A 21,070-nucleotide genomic window follows, 5' to 3' on the forward strand; every position below is an offset into this window, starting at 1 on the left:
TTTAGTGGTTTCGCAGCCTTTGGGAACAAACTATTAAAAAAAATATATTGGAATAGAAGGATAGATAGATTATTTGTTTTCTATTAAAAACGATAGGTTCTATTGCATTTTTTCAGTTCCTTTATCCTATGTATCCTATATCACTAGTATCCTATGCACGTAGTTTTATACTTGCCTATCCACGCACACACGAAAAAAACCTTTATGAAAAAATGTATCCGAGAATTGAAGCACCGAATAAAAAAACGTTGCGCAATGCAATAGCTTTTCGGCTTACTGTACTTTGAAATATTGAATAGGTTTGAATACCCGCAAACTACAGACTAAACAGTCGGCCGACAGTTGAATCGATGGTTAGCAACATATTTTTTAAAGAAAATTCCCCACCACCCAAAGGTAGACTGGGAGAAAACGCCTAAGGCGTTAAGTCCGCCATTGTACTGATTGTGCAAAAGTATTATAAATAAATAAAATAAATAAATAATTATCAAAGTTTTCAGTCGGTCCGATTCTGGCTAAATATCTGCACTTTGCAATGTTCGCACCATTAATCATCGTCATACTGATTTATGAGCCCAAACAAACTATCAGCCGACTAAAAGATTGCAGGGTGTACTTACGTGAGTAACAAGAATTCAAAAATTTTGTATACCTATGGTTCCGTGAAATTGATATAAAATGCCATACATATCGCCCTAATATTTTAACGGGAAGCATGTATATAATTAGGTCGGTAGTCTCACTATATTCGTTCCAGAATTTTTGTACGGAATTTTTCCCAGCAAATAATATAAAAATACTGGAAGTGAAATTTTATATAACATTCCGTATGTAACATTTTCTCATTTGCTATAAATTCTTTTGTTGGAAAATATTTTGTTGGTGCTGCGAGTGCTTTAGTAATGGAGGGAACACGTTTATTATTTCCAGTGATTATTGTTATGCAATTTTTGCAGTAACTGCAGTGCAAGTAGGGGAGATAGGAATGTTGTGGTGGACGTGTGGGGTACCGAGAATGGGTAAGGTGAGGAATGAATATACATATTTGGCGATTAACGCTCAATCTTTCCTTGTGTGAGGAGACCTGTGCCCAACAGTGGGACTAAAATAGGCTGACGATGGTGATTATGATGAGTACCTAGGTCTGAGGTAGCCTGAAAGTTGATCCAGTGACAGAAAAAGATCTTCTGTGTGATGAGAAAACGTGAAACGCGTGCTACAAAAAGTGTGCTAAGTATCAATGAAGAGTCAAAAATACAAAGAAAAGATGAAGGCAGGATCAGGAAGAAGAAGATTTTTTGCAGTGTCTGATAAAATAACATGTAAATCTTTTTAGTTGGTCTCACAATTATTAAGCTCTTACGCTAATGTTATAGATATGGTGAACATTATGCAAGAAAGTTTCAAATTAACAACTCAAATGGGTTCTTTTATTGGTATATTATCCTAACTGTCGTGGAGTTAAATACCAATTCAATAATTATCTTTTATGTTAATGTTCTTAATTTACTTTGTATTAGCTTTTTGGGTGTGTTAGCTTAATTAAAAATGGTAAAGAGGAAGTAATTAGGTAATTTGTGGAGTAACACTTTATCAAACCGTTATGACTTTTTTATTTTGCGAAAAACTTCAACAGTAATTTCTTTAGGGAGATACATTTCATCATGTTTTGATTGTACTACAAATATTTTAGTAGCGTTAAATTATAGTTCGGCCATTCAGAGAATGCGTTCCTGACACGTCGCGATTGAACTGACGACGTAACTTTGCAATGGTTTTGCAGTTACGATAAAAATATTTTTGCTGGTTGTTTACCGTTTTAACAATTGAGGAGCATTAAAACAACATTATTATATCAATAATCAATGAATGTTATTACGTCGTCAGTTCAATCGCGACGTGTCAGGAACGCATTCTCTGAATGGCCGAACTATAGAATGAAGATTTTATTCTCTGCTTCGATTAACTATAAAGCTTATCTTAAGGTGTAGTTGGGATAAACTATATAAATTGTCGAAACGACGAACGATATCACAAAAATTGCTATATTTTTTACTGTCTAGCCTCAATGCCATATGGTCTTTAATAAGCAGCACAATAACAAATTCTATGGCTGCTCTTGTGAATTCATCCAAAGAACAACACAAAACAATGTTATTTTCTTACCGAAAGGAAACTTGTGTAAGCTTGCTATAGTGGCGTAGGATCCAGTGGAGCTCGGTGGTCTTCCTAGCGTGTCAAGTCTGAGGAGAACATTCTGATGACTGCCGTATGCCGCTGTCGTGTATGACGTGCTGAAAATAAACTTAACTTTAGTATTTTGTTATGTAGGTATCACGCTTATGTTATAAGGGCGGAGGTGTGTGAATGTTCGTGTTTGTTGCTTCTTGACATGCATTGCAATTTTTATCCGGGTGCTAGAAATAGTTCTCTCGAAACGCGAATGAAATCGAAATGGGTCAGAGGTAAATCTTGGATGTCTTATTCCTTATTATTAGTAATTAATAACAGTTACTAAACTGTAAAATTATTGTTTATCGTGTTTATAACATCTTCAAAATAAAGATTTATTTCGTGATTTCGTGTAAATAGTCGTACGAAATATATTGAAACTCCATGGAGACCGACTCATTATTCAAAATGCTCAGTCGTTTCAACATTGCAATTAAAACACACACTATTTTCAAATATTTATATTGCACCAATACGCTAATCGAACGTTCCAAATACAAAATAACTCAGCAGCAAATTACTATCGGCCACTCCACAGATAAAATACGGTAACGACCAGTTAACTCAGAAAGTAGGTTAGACTCACGGAGTAAGGAAAACGAGTGGAGATGCCATAATGCAGGTAGGTCAGGCGCCTTCTTCTAGGTCAAATACGTACGGTAGACATGACAAAACAAGTGAATTAACGAGGTGTTCGGGTTCTTTGGGACATTCGTCAACGATTTTTGTTATTATGTTATACAAAATCATGGGTTGGTTCCAAAGAAGGCGTAAAAAGGCGGAGAGAGTAACATTCCTCGTCTCCCGCATGCACCCGTATTGTGGCGAGTTACTTTAGCACCTTTTTATGGAATATCGTCAAAAGACCTCTCCCGCAGTAAGTTAGCATCGTGAGAGGGTGTCAGACTCTTACTGACTAAAACCCATCATGTTCCTTCTTAAGCCTAAGCCTTAAGGCTGCGGTAACTCTTTCGAACGATCTCTCAGCTACTTTGGCACCTTCGCTAGTAATTTTGTTCTCCATGGTTAGAGTAGAGTCAGTAAACATTATTTATTATTTATACATAGATAGCACGTTGGTGCAGCTACATATTGATTCGGGCTGTCTCTGTAGGATGCGGTCAGCGGGTATCTGATGAAGTTATATGGGCTGCAGGTGGAGTAATGGATATTTATGATAGAATGTACGTTTGAATAAATAGAGAATTAAATTATGGTGAGAGTAACGAACGTAGAGTGGCAAAATATGAACATAGGTAATTCTTATAGAGTAATTAAGGAAAGTATAAAAAGTGATAAGGGGCAAGTACAATGAACTACAAATCTCAACTAAAAACATGCTGAAAATTCATATTTTAACTAAGTCCCAAACTCTCATAGAGTTTGGGATCTTATTGAAATTTGACTAATAACCAAATTACGATATAAATGCTATTTACTACAATATCGAGTAAGTGTATCGCAACAAAGATTTTTCTATGTGTAGGTCTGAACTCCAAACGTTATTAAAAATGCCAGCTCCAGTTTTAGAACGAAGAAAAAAAGTTATTTTTTAACTCGGTTTTGTGTTTCCAGAGAGTAGGTATAGCACACAAACAAACAAATTTAAAACCAATAGCTAGAGCTAAAGCAAAAAGTCGTTGAAAAGTTCAAACGGGTTCCCTGACAAGGAAACAAAGCTATGCAATTTGAAAAAAGATTTTTGCGAAAATTGTACGCGTATGCAACACAAACGAAATACTCAAAAAGTAGAAACAAAAAAGCTTTCTAGAACACGCAGTTTCTACTTTGAAGCTTAGAATTGATTTTCATCTATATCTGTGAACCTATGGATCTATCTATACTATAGTTCGGCCATTCAGAGAATGCGTTCCTGACACGTCGCGATTGAACTGACGACGTAACTTTGCAATGGCGTTGCAGTTACGATAAAAATATTTTTGCTGGTTGTTTACCGTTTTAACAATTGAGGAGCATTAAAACAACATTATTATATCAATAATCAATGAATGTAGTTACGTCGTCAGTTCAATCGCGACGTGTCAGGAACGCATTCTCTGAATGGCCGAACTATAATGTTATGAAACTGAAGATTCTTTTGTTAGAACGTGCTAATCGCAAGAAGTACGTGACCGATTTGGAATGTCATTTCACAGTTTATCGAGGAAAGGTTTAAGATACTTTTTTCAGGGTACCTACACGAAGTAGTTCTCATGGGACGGAGTTGAGACCGCTGGTGAAAGTTAGTAATATCAGTACTTTCGTCAGAAAGGGCGCAAGACCACAATTATTTAGGGAAGGATTTGGGGTAACCAGTGAGAGGTAGCATGTATATCAAGTATGTATCTAAAAATAATCATACTATTACAAAAGCTGTCTTACAAAGAAGGCGTAGAGAAAAAAGTCTGCAATAATTGAAACACATACCAAACCCGCACCAACCCACGCACCTCAATTTTATAGAGCCATCCGATCTAAACCGTAAACGATTTTGTAGGTATGTACATAAATTGGTATTTGTGCCATAAAGTTTTCCGTGATAAAGTCGCGGGATATCGAGTTACTATAAAAACATTTTGCCTGTCTATCATGCGAGGTTCCGTACCGCATCATCCATCACATATGTCGGGGGTCGCTGGCCCCTATATGTTTTTGGGGGTTGGTCCAAGGTATGCGATGAAGCGACCTATAGCTAATATTGTTTTACAATACTGCTATAATAAGATATTACTGTAGGTAGGCCTTTGACTACTTTATCAACTGATAGTAAACGACATTGTGATCGATGATACTCTTGCTCTCAACTTACTAATTCGCTCTTGACCGCCAGGTTATACTTTATATCAAAAAACATAGATTTACACCTATTTATAGGTGTGGTAAACTCTAGGTATAATTTATAAAGTATAGCACCATTGATACCCTAAGCTCATTTCATTCATACCTCTATCATTCATATAAAAAAAAAAAAAAACAGGAAAACGCCTTTACCCCTACAATTACACCAGCCATCATGTTTAAGGTCAACTTAAACCTGATATTGTGTTGAAATTGGTATATTATTGAAAAATTTATAAAGCCCCGAAGGGCCGAGGGTCGGTCCCTTTACAAGAATATTTTCTAAGAATTTAGTTTCGTCCTTAATTTACGGGCAGTTTATATGCCATGCATAATGTATCGCTATTGTATGCTTTGTGTTCAGTCTTTTTCATTGTAGTAAGCAAATTTTGGCCCTAATTCTTTAACCTCGTAATATGGAAAAATCGGTTATCGAGACACAATTTTTTGAGAATCAGCTTTGAAAGAGAAAGTAATATATTTTCTTCACGAATTTGTTACTCGAATTTATTGGTATTTTAATGTAGAAAAAGACCTTAAAAGTCTTCATTCTGTACTTTTCTGTGTGTGTGTTTCATTGTTTGCTTTTACTTCTTATACTTGACTGGATATTCAACGAACTACCATTGAAATAGCATCATAGCTCATGCTAATAGAAAACAGTGTTCCAATATACTGTCCTAACATGACCAGGTCATGTCAATATATAGCTAGACATCAATACATGTGCTACGCCACGCTACGCCACGCTACGCCACGCTAAACAGCGTTGTACTACGCAGCCCGGCTGCTACGCGTCGCTGAACCGTACTACATCACTGTCCTGTGCTACGAACGTAGCGCTCACTGGCTACGCTGCTACGAAGTTTTATTTTTAATATTTTTTTACATGGAGAATATTTTCAGTTAATTGATTCCGTTTTTAATGAGTCCGTGAACATTTTAAAATCCAATATCCCGTTTCCATATTCTCATAGATTCCATCAAAACCCAATCTCAAAGTTCTAAGTCAAACGTAATGTTTGTTTTTCTAGTTAAACGACTTTGTTCAACGAGCCGGCTATTGAATTTACTCCGAGTGGCGGGAGCAAGGAACTCTTGAAAGTTTTAAAAATATTTCCCTCTCGACTATAATGTGATTAGATTTCTTTGCTTGTTTTTAAAGCAATTACTGTGAACATTGTATGGCATCATCAGCTCTGATTACGTAAATATACGCTGTATATGAGCGCTTTTGTATACCTATATTGTTCTTCTCCATTACAGGGAAAAATACAATGAAATTAAATACTTGGCTGTAATGTGATATTTTGCTTATTAACTTGTCGAGTGGTTTTCTGTTTTTCTTTGTAAAATCTATTTTTCTTTGTTTATAGAGGTTATTTAAAGACGTCATCGTGACGACCTGGTTGGTGTGGGCGTGACTCATATTTCCATTTTTTCTATAAAATCTCTTTTCTTTTTCTATTTAGTAGATTGTGTTTTTTTTTCTATGCGTCATATTCTCGTCTACAAATGTATTTTCGTTCTTTCTTTCTTTCTAAAGGGTTTGATGACTAAGTAAAACCTCAAAAGCCCTTATTATATTCACTCCCATTATAACAACATCACATTGGCTGTTTGTTGATACCGTTGTTACGAAAGCTAAATAAATTACATGAACTTTATTTCATAACTTTCAGTATTAACTGAAACAAAGTTACGAAGTGAGATAATTTGCGTCAAACTTCGAAGCCGTATATTTTGCTATATTTTGCTAAATACAGATCGGACGCTAAATGTTGTTGATGCGTATAAATATTAACGAAGTTATTACTTTGTATTCTTAATGATTTATTGTTGTTTCTTTGAATTTACTTTCTATGTTGTAACTGTTGATAGGACCTGAATTATCTTGATGAATAGAATATGAATGGAGGAGGATTTCTAATTAATTAACTAAATAACTCATTAGTATGTCTGTGGCTTTCCTTTAATACCGACATTCATGTCATATATTTATAATATTTGCATTAAAGAATAAATGTTCAAATGTGATTACGAAATTATGAAACCATATACCATAATATACCTTTATCTGTTAGCGATCCCAAATAAAACATAAACTATTTTTTTTTGACACTTGCCATCCCACATGATTTGTGTCGTATAAATAACTGCCGGTCTATATCATTCTAATATCTTTGCATGTCTGTTTTGTTCATGGATTAGGTTAATTCTCAATTATTGTACTTCTATAAACTAGGTTAGACCTACATAACGACTGATTTATGTACACCATTGAGAAAGGTCCTAATACCCTTTACCGAGCTTTGTTCAATACAAACATACATAATTCAGGACAACCTTGTGGTCTAATTATGTCAGCTTCGTGGAACTTGATAATTGTTAGATTCATTTAGTTCGACACCGTACCAATGAAAAGAATACCTAGATGTTTATTTTAGAAGTTCTGAGAATTCTATTTATTAATGTCTAGCCGTTACTAAGTACGGAGGCTTGATTTATTCTATAACGGAAGGGTAAAAATTTAATGGTTCGAGAAGAATACAAAATAACTATGTGTGATATTGAGTATTTAACACATTATCCGTTACAATTAGGTGATGATGCCTTGCCCACTATAGCATACATAAATAAATAGTGTGTATGAAGAGACTCCCGTTCTCTTTTGCAGGGTAAATACGGTATCATAAGACATAGTCAGTGGGTCAACAAAAAAGCTAATCTTCTTCATCCTCCGAGCCTTTTTCTTAAACTATATTGGGGTCGGATTCCAGTCTAATCGGATCTAGCTGAGTACCAGTGCTCTACAAGGAGCGACTGCCCTATCTGGCCCCCTCAATCCAGTTACCCGGGCAACCCAATACCCCTTGGTTAGACTGGACAAAAAAGCTAATGATGATACATAATTATTTATTTAGACCCACCAACTTAATAAATTCTTAACACCACATATCGAGTAACATCTACTTACTGAATAGAATCATGATGCCTCGCCTTACTGCCTCGCTTATACAAGGTGCCCGCAGCGGCAGCGGCAGTGAGCAGCGCGAGCGCAGCCGCGGCACAGCCCCCGGCCGCGAATAGCATGCCCCCTGTAGTTTGTGACGCGTCGCCCGCGAGTCGCGCTGTTTCGTTGTGGGTTACTACTGTTGATAGACCTGGGAGAAAAAAATATGAATGTAGCAATTTGAAATATACTAAGTATGGTAGAATGCGCCGACCCCAAATTAAATTGGGTACAGGGTAGGAGGAAGAAAATGTATGGTAAAACATTTCTACGAAGGTTGGCTGTTAGAAGGATAATTTACTGATAGGTTGCAAGATTGTTTGAAAGCCCAAAAGGCTCAAGAAGGAAAATAGGTAAATATAGCAAGTACCTAATCGTCTGTTTCTCAAAACTCTGCTCTGCAAGATTGTTCGAAAGAATTACCGCGGCCCTGGTACACAAAGGGCTCCAGAAGGAACAAAATGGGTTTTAGTCGCTAGAAATCTGACACTCTCCGGTTTTTCACATAAAAAAGAGATAAGATGATTTTTCATCTACCAACAAAAAACTATTTTCAAGTATTTGCTCATTAGCTTTATTTATTGTCAATTTTTTTGTAATCCTTCAAAAGTCTTCAGCTATTATGTACCTATCTGACTTTCAATTCAGTAGATACAAAAACTGATGCCAAGAAAGTACAAAATACATGCGTAAGCTTTTTATGATGAGTGTTAAAAACGTCGCTATAAATTCTGCCGATAAACAATTTGGCTATCGAGCGAACAACACTCTTGGCAGCGAAACAAACAAGCTGGCATATTGCATATTTTGGACAGCAAACTGCCTATTTAGACATAGTCATCAGTTTTATTTGTGGATTTACATTCATTTGGAATAGTTCCTCGAGCATAAATTAACATAATCTTTATGTATGTTCAATAGATGATTGATGAATAACTGGCAAACGATCTTCCCTTATCCCAATTTTATTTGTAATCAGCGCAGCATGTCTTTTTCTTCCATATTTTCTTGTGTGACGTCATCTCACGAGTGACATTCTTTACAGCCATAAGAACTTTCACACAATCCATCCCTTTAATAATACTGATTCCCGGGAGCCCAGTAAGTGAGTTGGCGAGTCTCCACCTGCCATTTTAACATGTATTTAAAACATTGTCATCGGCAGGTGCCATAGTTCCCGTAGTTTCCCCATTCCTAGTCCATTAGCATCCCATCACAATAGCCTAAGTAGTTTTCATCCATAGTTAGCAATAGTTTAGCACAGAACCGGGGATTGTCCTTGGGTACATTTCTATAGTGTATACAGGGATAATCGTCGGTTTTGTGTTACCATTTCATTAAAGTTGTCTCAAAAGGGCTTCAGCGTGTTGGCTTCGGCCCCACGTTCGCCTTCCAAAATTCCGGGACTCTGTAGTCCCGTGGTCGGTTAGAGACATACAAATATAATAATAATAAATATCTTGACTTAGCGCACGAGGTTGTCGCCATGTGGGATGTCGACACGGCTGTTATTGTGCCGATTATTATTACGGCCAATGGTCTAATAGCCAAGAGCCTCGACCAACACCTCAGGAGGCTCTCGTTGGGCGGCTGGATCAAGGGATTGATTCAGAAGGCAGTACTCCTTGATACGGCGCGTATTGTGAGGAGGTTTCTGTCTCTGGGACCCTAACCACCGGTACCTTGGACCCTGTGCCCGATATCGGTGGCCATCTATTTTTTATATTTTTAAATGTTTTTTTTTTTTTTTTTTGTAATCTAATATTTAAAAATATAAATAATATGTTGAAAGACAAATAAATGCACTAGTATAATAATAAGCCCCGCAGGGCATCTGAGGCGGATGACGGGGAGTAGCGACCCCGCGGGGCTATATATCCGAGTGCTCCAGGGAGAGTATACTGTCCCCCATCTCCGGCCTGCCGGAGTGAAGCATGACAGGGGATAGGTCTCCCGCCTCTTGGCTTGCCTTCATCGGCCGGTCAGAGTGGAGTCACTAGAGCAAGGTTAGTCCTGCTCGGAGGGTAGGTGCCTCGTGGTAAGTGGCGAGTGGGCCGGTGATGCTGGACCCACAGGGAGCGCGTGATCTGCGTTTAAAGTCCGCCGAGGTATCCTCACCCTTCTCAACCGCTCATGTCCCTGTTGCCCTCTTGTTGCTTTTCAGTGACTGATTCCCGGGGGCCCAGTAAGTGAGTTGGCGAGTCTCCACCTGCCATTTTAACATGTATTTAAAACATTGTCATCGGCAGGTGCCATAGTTCCCGTAGTTTCCCCATTCCTAGTCCATTAGTATCCCATCACAATAGCCCAAGTAATTTTCATCCATAGTTAGCAATAGTTTAGCACAGAACCGGGGATTGTCCTTGGGTACATTTCTATAGTGTATACAGGGATAATCGTCGGTTTCGTTTCACCATTTCATTAAAATTGTCTCAAAAGGGCTTCAGCGTGTTGGCTTCGGCCCCACGTTCGCCTCCCAAAAATCCGGGACTCTATAGTCCCGAGGTCTGGAAGAGACATAATAATAAGTACCCACTCATTTCCATTATCACGATTTAAATTAAGCAGTATAAAAAACACCTCAATTGCATTGTCACAATTTAGTTTAAACAGTATCAAAGACACTAAAAGAGATTTTATGCTCTATTCATAAAGTACACTGAAAAATAACCTCTTTACAAAAACAAAAAAGAAACAACGACAATCTCACTGCTTTTACATAAAAGAGACGCTTTCACGCTTATGGCCACTAAATTGAATATCGAGTGTAATAAAAAACTTGGAAATAAAACGAGGGTGTATAATGGTGACATAATGAGCTCGGAATAGTCAACGTTTATTACATCGCCCCTCTAATATTACGGCGTGAACGATTTACACGTGGATGAACTAGAAAAAGTAAGGAAATTGCCTGTTCTGTGTTAATTTTAGTGTTGTTGATACGGTTTTTATTTTGATTCTGTTAACTCAATTTTGCTTTAATATTTCAATAAATGGTACAGGAAGTGTTCATGTTGTGAAAATATACCTACTTATCATTAGTATGTTTGAGAGTATTCATATTAGATAATGCAATATATTAGTCCCACTCTATACTACTACGTCATCTATTATCTATACATATAATAAATCTGTAAAAAAACTGTGTCTGTACATTGAATATATTTAAAAAATAATAATTGGGTGGGGTTTAGAAACAGTAATGGAGCACAAATCCAAAAAAAAAATTCTGTCTGTTTGTCTGTATGTCTGTATGTCTGTATGTCTGTTTGTTTGTACACGCTAATCTTCGGAACTACTGAACGGATTTCAATGATTTTTTCTTTGTTGTATCAGTATTAAGCCTGGTCAACATATAGGCTATAATATATCTTCGAAACTTGAAGACCTGATGCAGAACTCCAACAGACCAACAAAACTATAAGAGATATAAAAATGGTGCCATGGCAAAAATTGTTTCATGTGATGAGCATTTTTAGTTGAGATAATAAATTTGAAGATCTGGAACACCTGATGTGGAACCCCAAGAGCCCAGCTTCTCTGTACCATATACAGGTATGGCGTTTTAGCAAAAGTTGTTCAATTTGATAAGCACTTTCTATTGACTTATACAAATTGAAGATCTAAAACACCTGATGTGGAACTCCAGGTGCCCAGCTAGACTATAGCATATAGAGGTATGACGTTTTAGCAAAAGTTGTTCAATCTGATAAGCACTCTCTGTTGACTTATACAAATTGAAGGTGTAAAACACCTGATGTGGAACTCCAGGAGTCCAGCTAGACTATAGCATATGAAGATATGACGTTTTAGCAAAAGTGGTTCAATCTGATAAGCACTCTCTATTGATGTATAAACATCGAAGATCTGGAACACCTGATATGAAACTTCAAGAGCAATACTACACTTGAAATGTATAGAAATGAATGTTATGAAATAGGTATGGTGAATCCTATCCTAAAATAATGGACACGTATTTTTCTTTTCTCTCTCTCTCACAAACAAATAATAACGAAGATACAACAACGCTTCGTTAAGTCACTGCTTAGTACAAATTTTACATACTTAGACGTGGCGTCACGAGCCCTCACTCTCCGACTTTGTTGCGTTATATCTCATTATTATTTTGTATGTCTCTTCCAGACCTCGGGACTACAGAGTTCCGAATTTTTGGGAGGCAAACGTGGGGCCGAAGCCAACACGCTGAAGCCCTTTTGAGACAACTTTAATGAAATGGTGACACAATACCGTCGATTATCCCTTTATACACTATAGAAATGAACCCAAGGACATTCACCGGTGGACGTCGTTAAAAAAAAGACAATCCCCGGTTCTGTGCTAAACTATTGCTAACTATTGAGGGAAACTACTTGGGCTATTTGTGATGGGATGTTAGTGGATGTCAATGGTACATGTAAAAATGGCAGGTGGAGACTCGCCACCTCGCTTACTGGGCCCCCGGGAACCTGAAGCGTGAGGATACCTCGGCGGACTTTAAACACAGATTACGCGCTCCCTGTGCTTACCATGAGGCACCTACCCTCCGAGCAGGGCTACTAATCCTGCTCTAGCGACTCCACTCTGGACGGCCAAGCCAAGCCAGAGGCGTGAGACCTACCCCCGTCATGGTTCACTCCGACCGGCCGGAGATGGGGGATACTCTCCCTGGAGAACTCAGCATATAGTATAGCCCCGCGGGGTTGCTACTCCCCGTCATCAGCCTCAGATGTCCTGCGGTGCCTATATCTCATTATTATTGTCGTTATTATCTCAAGAGCCTTTGTCCCAATTATGTTATGGTCGACTTCCAGTCACGATGCAACTGAGTACCAGTGTTTTACAAGGAGCGACTGCCTATCTGACCTCCACAACCTGGTTACCCGCTCAACCCAACATACCTTGGTAAGACTTACTGGCTTCTGACTACCCATAACGACTGCCAAGAATGTTCAATGACAGCCGGAACCTACAGTTTAACATCCCCTCCAAATAACGGTTATTGGTATCCAAAATATACGTAGAAAGTACATACGAACTTAGAAAAGTTGCATTGGCAGGCACTTGCCAGACCTGGAATCAAAGACGCACGCTCATACTTGAGAGATTGGTTCTCTACCCACTAAACCACCACGACTTCCACTAAGTCACCACGACTTTGTCATCTATTTAATGTTTTTTTACGTAATAATACGTGTAACATTTTTGCCACATAACTTAAATGCAGACTTATTAGAATCACTACTTTTATCCCTATGATCACGCCTATTGCGGTTCAGTTCTCAGCGTTTTGTTTAGTCCAATTTAATTAAATATATGGAACGTTTCTAATGTTTATCCGTATTCCGTTGTTTTCAAGTCAACGGGCCCTTAAAATTCAATATCAGACGGTTCAGATCTTTGATTTTGCTGACCCCGTAGTCGCTGGCATAAGGGACAGGATCCGCGTACGAAGTCGCGGGCAGAAGCTAGTACTACATAAGTTTACTTTAAATAAATACCTATAAAACGACATCTTAGAATTTTGAACAAGGTTGTTTTAACCTGTAGATAACAGAGTCTTACAACACACTCCAACCCATACAAAGTTCAATCTACAGGTACTTTCCGGAGCTACTCAACCAAGCACATGTCTCTAAGGAATAAGACTTTTGCCATTATAAAGTTCACGAGATTATTGAGAGTCGGTAATTACACCTATATTACATCAGGATTTAGTTATTTTGTGAATATTTTTACGACATATAATAAACCAGAAAAGAATGAGTTTACAAAAGTAATGCCATTTCTAAAGAAATATCTTCCATAATGCCCCTTTGAGAATTCTTTACAACATACAGCTGAATTGTCCTTAAAGTTAAATAAATACACGGAACTCTAAAATAACATTGAGTCATCCGAAAAAAGTAACAATGAAAAAGTGAGTATTGAAAGCTGCCAAGTAACAAATACCAACATTATAAAAATCAAACCCAAAACATATGTACCCCAACTGAATATCAATTAACAAGATTCTAAAGACGATAAAAATTACCATACTCGACGAAAAATGAGTCTTTTGATGTGGTTCCAAATAAAACTGCTCGGTTCATAAAAGGAACAAAAAAGCAAATAGAAAAATAAACATTAAGAAATGCAAACGCGTGTAAAAGGCAAGAAAATTACCAAGTCAAATAAAATGTACAAAGGAACAATCGATATTGTCTTGTAAACACATTAAAAGAGGGTACGTAGGGCTGGCAAAGGATTTTCCTGAGATTACTGTAACGCAAGGATTATTGAGGATTTTGAGAGAAAATTTGATATAGGGTGTCCTACCCCATGTGTTGTAAAAACATGTAGGTATACGTGTAATAAAACCGCTTTACATGAATAACGCTTTTTGTCAATTTTTAACAGAATTTGTAGTTTACGTGAAAACTTTTTATTTCATTTCCAATCAACTAAAATGCAAGAGAGAATAATTTGTAAAGACGCAAGATTTCCATTTTTATTAACATACTAGCTTTCGCCCGCGGTTTCACCCGCGTCCCGTAGCCGGATGGTGACAAAAACTATCCTAAAACCTTCTCTCGGGTCTACGTTACCTCCCCTCTAATTTTCAGCCAAATCGGTCAAGCCGTTTTCATGTTATTTCGTGACAACGGAAAGCGGGTTTAATTTTTATACCTATATACATATAGATGTATCAACAGACTTTTGGTCACCTTAGAATTCATAAAAAAACACCCACACACACAAATTTTCACACATCTACACAAAATAATCTTCGAAATTCAAACCCTAGGTACACCCAACTGACAGCCCTACATGACCCCTCTCGATACATCTCCATCCCTCGAATATCCTGTTGCGTCTACATGCTAATAAAGAGAGCAGTGATTTGTGGCACAACTCTGACTTGCCACCGATAAGGATATACTGACGCTGTTATTGTTTCTGATTACTGCTTGCGTTTGTAACTTTGAGTGGAGTGGAGTATGATATATATTTGTAAGTAGGTTGACCTATAGGTATGTATACTGTATATGGCTTGTTCAGAATTTGAAGGGTTTTATGATTGTGTGTTTTGATGGCTTGATTCTGCTGTAATAGCTTAGTCATCCGTCCGCGGATGTAAATTTAGTCGCCCAAATGTGAGTTACCTTTATTTTAAAGTTGTATATCTGCATTTTAAGGTTGTTTGCCTATATGAGGATTAAAATGTCTTGCCTATTTGCTATTTGAGCAATTACAACATCGGATGCAAAAGGCATTTTCCTAAATCTGCATGAATGGTGATCTAGGCCTACAAATCTCAATTAATAGGATACTAGGAAATATTGTGTCTAAATATATACATACTCTGCAATATTTGAGAACCTCTTTCACAAAATGGCATCTACCTAAATTTCAGCTAACATTCTTGTAACTACAAGAAACTACTCAACTAAATTATTTCCGTAAACTAACTGAAAACTCGAAGTTTCCACATATTTATCGATGGATTATTAGGGTTGCTCTTGAGTGTATTCCCAGAAATTTATTGTTATTATTATTGCGGTGAATAACATACAAAGTTCGCACCCATCTTTATGGGTTTACTAGTCAATTGAAGTTATAAAATGATTTGTACGGAGGGGGAACTAGTTTGTCAGTTTTTCAATAGCTTTATAACTGCACTTATTTGAAATGGAAATTTTTATTTTCCTTTGTATTCCAATATGCAGTATTTTTACGTTTTCATAGCGGTACTGTCTGTAGAATGGGTAGTTCATAATATCATTATTATGAAGGTTCGAAGAAATCGTTGAAGTTTTATGTAGGACTACTTGCATCGAATGAATTTTCACCCGCCTCGTGGGAACTACTTCGTGCATCAGGATAAAAAGTGACCTTAGATAGCCTTCCTCAATAAAGGGGCTATCTGAAACTGAACTCATTTTCCAATCAGTCCAGTTCTTTTTGAAGTTAGTGCCTTCAGGCAAACTCTTCAGCTTATAGGTTATTTGACTTTTAGTCTAATTAAACCTTCATACTTACTGAACCTTTGTTTTTTTTCCACTAAATAGAGTCTACAAAAACAGACACATATTCACACAGACTTCTAACATATGGCATATCTAACATTCATACAGAGGCCATTAAAATTCCTACGCACAACAAAAGACAATAAAGACGACAACACATGAAATATTCCGACATGACTCGCTGAATATTTCAAAACAAAGTAAAGAGAGAGAAACGTGAGCCGAGTGAGAAACAACTGAAAAACTACTTAACAAGTAAATTAAACTAAAGGCGTTGCCACGGTAACAGTTTTTGCTGCTAAGTTTAAAGTCTTGAATAATAAAGTCCAGCATTTGATGACTCGAGCTCTGTAGATCGTTGACCCGACGGTTGTCATTTGTTTTAAAGAAAATCTTGATTCCATCCGAAACTTTTAGTCGGTCTGATACCGCCTAAATACCTGATCTTTGTAATGTGCCTACTGCCATTCATCTTCATACTGATTTATGAGCCCAAACATACTATCAGCCGACTAAAAGTTTGCAGTGTGCTCTAAATGAAACTAAAGGCGTTTCCGCGGTAACGGTTTTTGCTCGCAAGTTTAAAGTCTTGAACAATAAAGTCCAGCTTTAAAGTTCGCGAATAATGTTTCCACTTAACTGAATTTCGCGTTAGGTTAAGTGGTTATTAATTATTGTTGTAAAATACAAAGACTTTGGGATCAAGTATTCAGCTTATAAAAGAACATCAGAGTTTTATTTACAAGGAATATTGTAATTATATATTTGGGTGTCACAGAAGCAAATGTTAGCCACAATATTAAAGGTTTTATAATTATTGTGGATCAATTCACTTATGTTCTGAATTTATTTTTGCACATTCATTTGAAGCAATTCTTCCTTCATCTTCTACTTTAGTCACAATTAAAACTTAAATAAAGCGACAAAAACATTATCAAACTTCTGCATTAAATTGAGCATTAAATACGTAATAGAATTTTTTATAGGGGTACATATTCTTATACAATGCCTAGAATTACACGGTCTAAAACATTACCTATAATGACTATAATGACACAAAAATAACTCCACTACCAATTTAACTTTTTACCCCAGTATTCAGTAATCAATTCCTGTAGGACCAAGTATAAACTACGTAACTTTAGTTAAGTAAACCAAGGACATAGTTTTATCCGTACAACTCTACACACCAGAGACAAAAGTATATGATACTGTAGAAAGGAGGTCAAATAACTTTTCTTAGTTTTAAGTGTTATTGGAAATAGTTGAGTTAGGAAACATAAAGATATACTCGTGTTCCAAATATATGAGAAAAGCTTGTAGAAATAAAGTATTTTTCGCTGATTTTTATAACTTATGGGTCTTATTTGCAATATGACGCATTATAATAACCTAGTTTAATATTGAAATATTGTGGTCATAGCCAAAGTAGATGGAGATGACTAATACATAGGTAGCATCAATATAAGACTATTCTCGTGTTACATAAAACACCATTAATAAGCACGCCATAGGGGGGTTAATCGTTCATATCAATCTTCATTCGATAAAAACATAAAATGCTTGGTCTTACTACTACTTACTAGAAAAAAACAAAAGCCAATCAAATAAATGATACAAGTAAACTGCTTCGTTGGTCGAGCTGTCGCAAGAGCGGCTGCTGAGCACGAGGACTCGGGTTCTATTCCCGGGTCGTCGGGCCGAATTCACTTAGTGGGTTTAAAAAGTTTCACAAAGCGGCCTGGAGCTTGGTGATTGATACACCCGTGCACCGGAGAGCACGTAAATGTGTGTCGTGCGCCTGATCTCTCTCCGGTCGTGTTGGATTGCCGTCCCGTCGGGCTATGAGAGTGAAGGAATAGTGAGGGCACCTGTGTCTGCGCAAATGCTTGTGCATTATAATATGCCCTGCATAGTTGGGTATTCTCCTTATATGAGAACAGCCGCCGTGGCCGATAATCGGCTAGGAGGACATCAACAAATACTAATAATTCTAAACTAATAATTTCTTACCTTTCAAACAAATCTTGTTCCTCTTGAATAGTAACCGCACGTCTTTGTGCGCGCGGTCCGGGGCTGATATGTTCAGTTGCATAGTGACTAGTATCTCTGCACTCCTGGTACCCGTGCATGGTAAACGAACCCTGTTGGAATAGACAAAGATTAGTTTTATTTACTATGAAAAAACATCAAAGTAGGTACCTATTTACTACTTACATACTATGACGTAGTACAAAAGAAATATGTACCCTATTTAATTCTTTAAAAAAAAGTTACGTAAAAATCTTTAGGCTATCCAGAGCTAGAGAGATATCATATGATAAAAATGTCGTTGGTAAAAAATAAATATCTCTAAATTGCTCAAATATAAAGAAAGGCTTAAATCAAATATTAAATCTGCGATAGCCTAAAATAGTAACCAAGTATGCATTTTAAAAAGATAAGTTACTTATTTAAGAAGCCTAAGTTAATGAAGCACTCTTGAAAAACTTGTGCCAACAACAAAAATATGATAGGTAGGTAGACCTAAAAATAAAGTAAAACGTGGGCGTATCACTTTCCAATCTATCTCTCATTTATTCCTTGTTTTATTTTTGTTTATGGTATCATATATATTCTCGGAAATAAATTACTTTGAAAGTTTGTAAACAATTTTTTTTTTCATAGGATTTTTTGATCTTCTCTTATTTACGTACTTTTGAGTGGGTAATACGGTAAACAAGTCATATAGTGTCTGTTAATTGGGGAGACGACTGTTATTTTGCGTACGAATATGGATAGTACGAAAGCTCCAAATTATACACTAAAGGCTCTGACTCAACATTGGCATAGAAATTGCGACAAAAAAATCGCAGTATTTAAATAAAGCACCCATTGTGAGCTTATTGACTCATCCTCATAACTAATGCACCCATATTCCTATAAGTAAGCCCCCCGACACAACAAACCTTACAAGTGAAAGCAAAGTTTTCTGGTACCTAAATATTTTTGATTCAAGGATTTAAGAAATAATAAAAACTGTTGCCGTTTTATGCAGCTCATAACTTGTAAAACAGTTGCTAGAAATTCAAGTTAGGCAGGATATATAATGATTAAACTAGTTAGGAACATAAGAATATAAAGTATAACATTTTTACATATTGGCTGCTGAATTACACACGCAGTTCAAGGAATTTTAGGTATCCTAAGTTAGATTCGCAGACAGTGAATGAGGTATGTAAGTCAGCTAAAGACAATTTGAGATGGAAGACCTTATAAAATATTAAATTTTTGTTCGGAAAAACATTTCTCAATTGAAAATTTCATAAATAAATACTAGGATTAAAAACATATTCAGCTTACCTGAAAGTCTGCAGCGTAGTAGGCACAAACCCCCTCTCAGAGATATTGACTTGCGGCGGCAGCATGGCGCCTCGGCTCTCATAGTCTATACCCATCACGTACGGCAACTGCGGAGTAACAACACCATGAAACTGTGGAAATTTCTAGAACAGTCAACGTAGATATATACCTACGTAATGTATGTGTAGGAAAAGAGTACAAAATCCTAGATTAAAAGCGTCAGTCTCTGTAATTTTATTTTAAGCCTCAAAAATGGACACATTGGCAGAACTGTGTCCTGATTAAATGAACAAAGAATCTTTACACAATTCAAATACATACAAGCAATTAATAGTATCAGGGTAAAGACAGGCACGATTCTCCTGTAGTAACTATAGAAATATGGTAATAGTTGCTAAACCCATGTATCGCTGAATAAACAACAATTATGAAAACTAAAACAAACTCCATTATTCAAAGCATTGCAATATAATTTGCTGATTTCTAACTATCATGCAATGAGCGTAACTTCTATGTACAATCTAGTTTGCCACCAAGCTTTTAGTTAGTAATGTTCTAATCTGTTGACCACCTCATTATTTGAATTAACGAATCATAATTCAACGAAAAATAATGAAACACGATTTCGTCAGCTGTATACAAAGACAGACCAATCTTCTTTGACACATTTAACCTGCAAATTAATCTTCTACCCATCTCCATGGCGCTTAAAGACATCTATTCTCATTAGAGCATATTATTCACGATGAGTCAGTGCACCATGACCTCAGTCTATCGACAGGACGGTCAATATGGGTACTAATATAGACGACAGGGTGTTTGACTTTCTTCACGTGAGTGACGTGTGAACGATGAAAAATGCTTTTGAAGGTTACACTTGAAATTGGCTTGGAATGGTACATTCTAGGAGTACCTATATTTATAATAAAATTAATTGGAAACTTTCAAAAGTTTCACCTACTATATATTTTTTTGTGTTTAGATAATTGATAAGTAATCAACTGCTTCATAAAAATTATGCAATTAGTTTTGTTACCTAGAACAGATTTAGAAATCTTGAACTATGTTTACCACAAAATCGTTTATTAAATAATTTAGTTCAATAGGGAACCAATAATACAAATTCCTAATCCCTAAATAACAGGAACAGCAAAAAATTACGACTTAATCCAGTCCTTTGTTTTCGAAAATTAAATCGCGTCCGACCAAATTGGAAAATACGGAACGTTCCACGCTCACGAATCGGACGAATGTTTGCTCAATGGAATACAAAATTTAATTTACAAGTTTGAAAATAAAATTATTCGCTGTTCACTCTGTTGTATTAAAGAATTATTGTAATTAAAACGATCAATTTATTGTGAACTTTACGGATTACTGAAAGAGAGAGCTAAAATGTATTAATTTTGTACAATAATTGTATAAATCCGCGGATTTAATTTGATACTTACTTTAAATAATTCTGCATGTAATTATTTTGATATTTACAGTAAATAATATACATATTATCGTTGTTTATGCTTGTCCACGCTAATTGACCATTCCGAATATTGCTGTATTTTGCTATTTTATTTATTTTTTTTTAAATCAGGCTACATAAATAGGCTATATAAATAGTAGGTGAGTAAAACTGGTAGTG

General features: G+C 36.5%; 1 protein-coding gene across 1 annotated transcript in view; it reads right to left on the reverse strand.

Moving 5' to 3' along the window:
- The window catches only part of LOC124632758 (tyrosine-protein kinase Dnt-like), a 61,388-nt gene that overhangs the window by 14,435 nt on the left and 25,883 nt on the right, over positions 1 to 21,070 (reverse strand). Inside the window, exons 3-6 of the mRNA XM_047167719.1 lie at positions 19,432 to 19,538; positions 18,103 to 18,233; positions 8,048 to 8,234; positions 2,167 to 2,294 (exon numbers count right to left, since the gene is read on the reverse strand). Coding sequence (XP_047023675.1) covers positions 2,167 to 2,294; positions 8,048 to 8,234; positions 18,103 to 18,233; positions 19,432 to 19,538 — 553 coding nt within the window. The remainder of the gene's footprint in view (positions 1 to 2,166; positions 2,295 to 8,047; positions 8,235 to 18,102; positions 18,234 to 19,431; positions 19,539 to 21,070) is intronic.

Source organism: Helicoverpa zea, chromosome 1, assembly GCF_022581195.2.
Source record: "Helicoverpa zea isolate HzStark_Cry1AcR chromosome 1, ilHelZeax1.1, whole genome shotgun sequence".
In the NCBI taxonomy this organism is placed as follows: domain Eukaryota; kingdom Metazoa; phylum Arthropoda; class Insecta; order Lepidoptera; family Noctuidae; genus Helicoverpa; species Helicoverpa zea.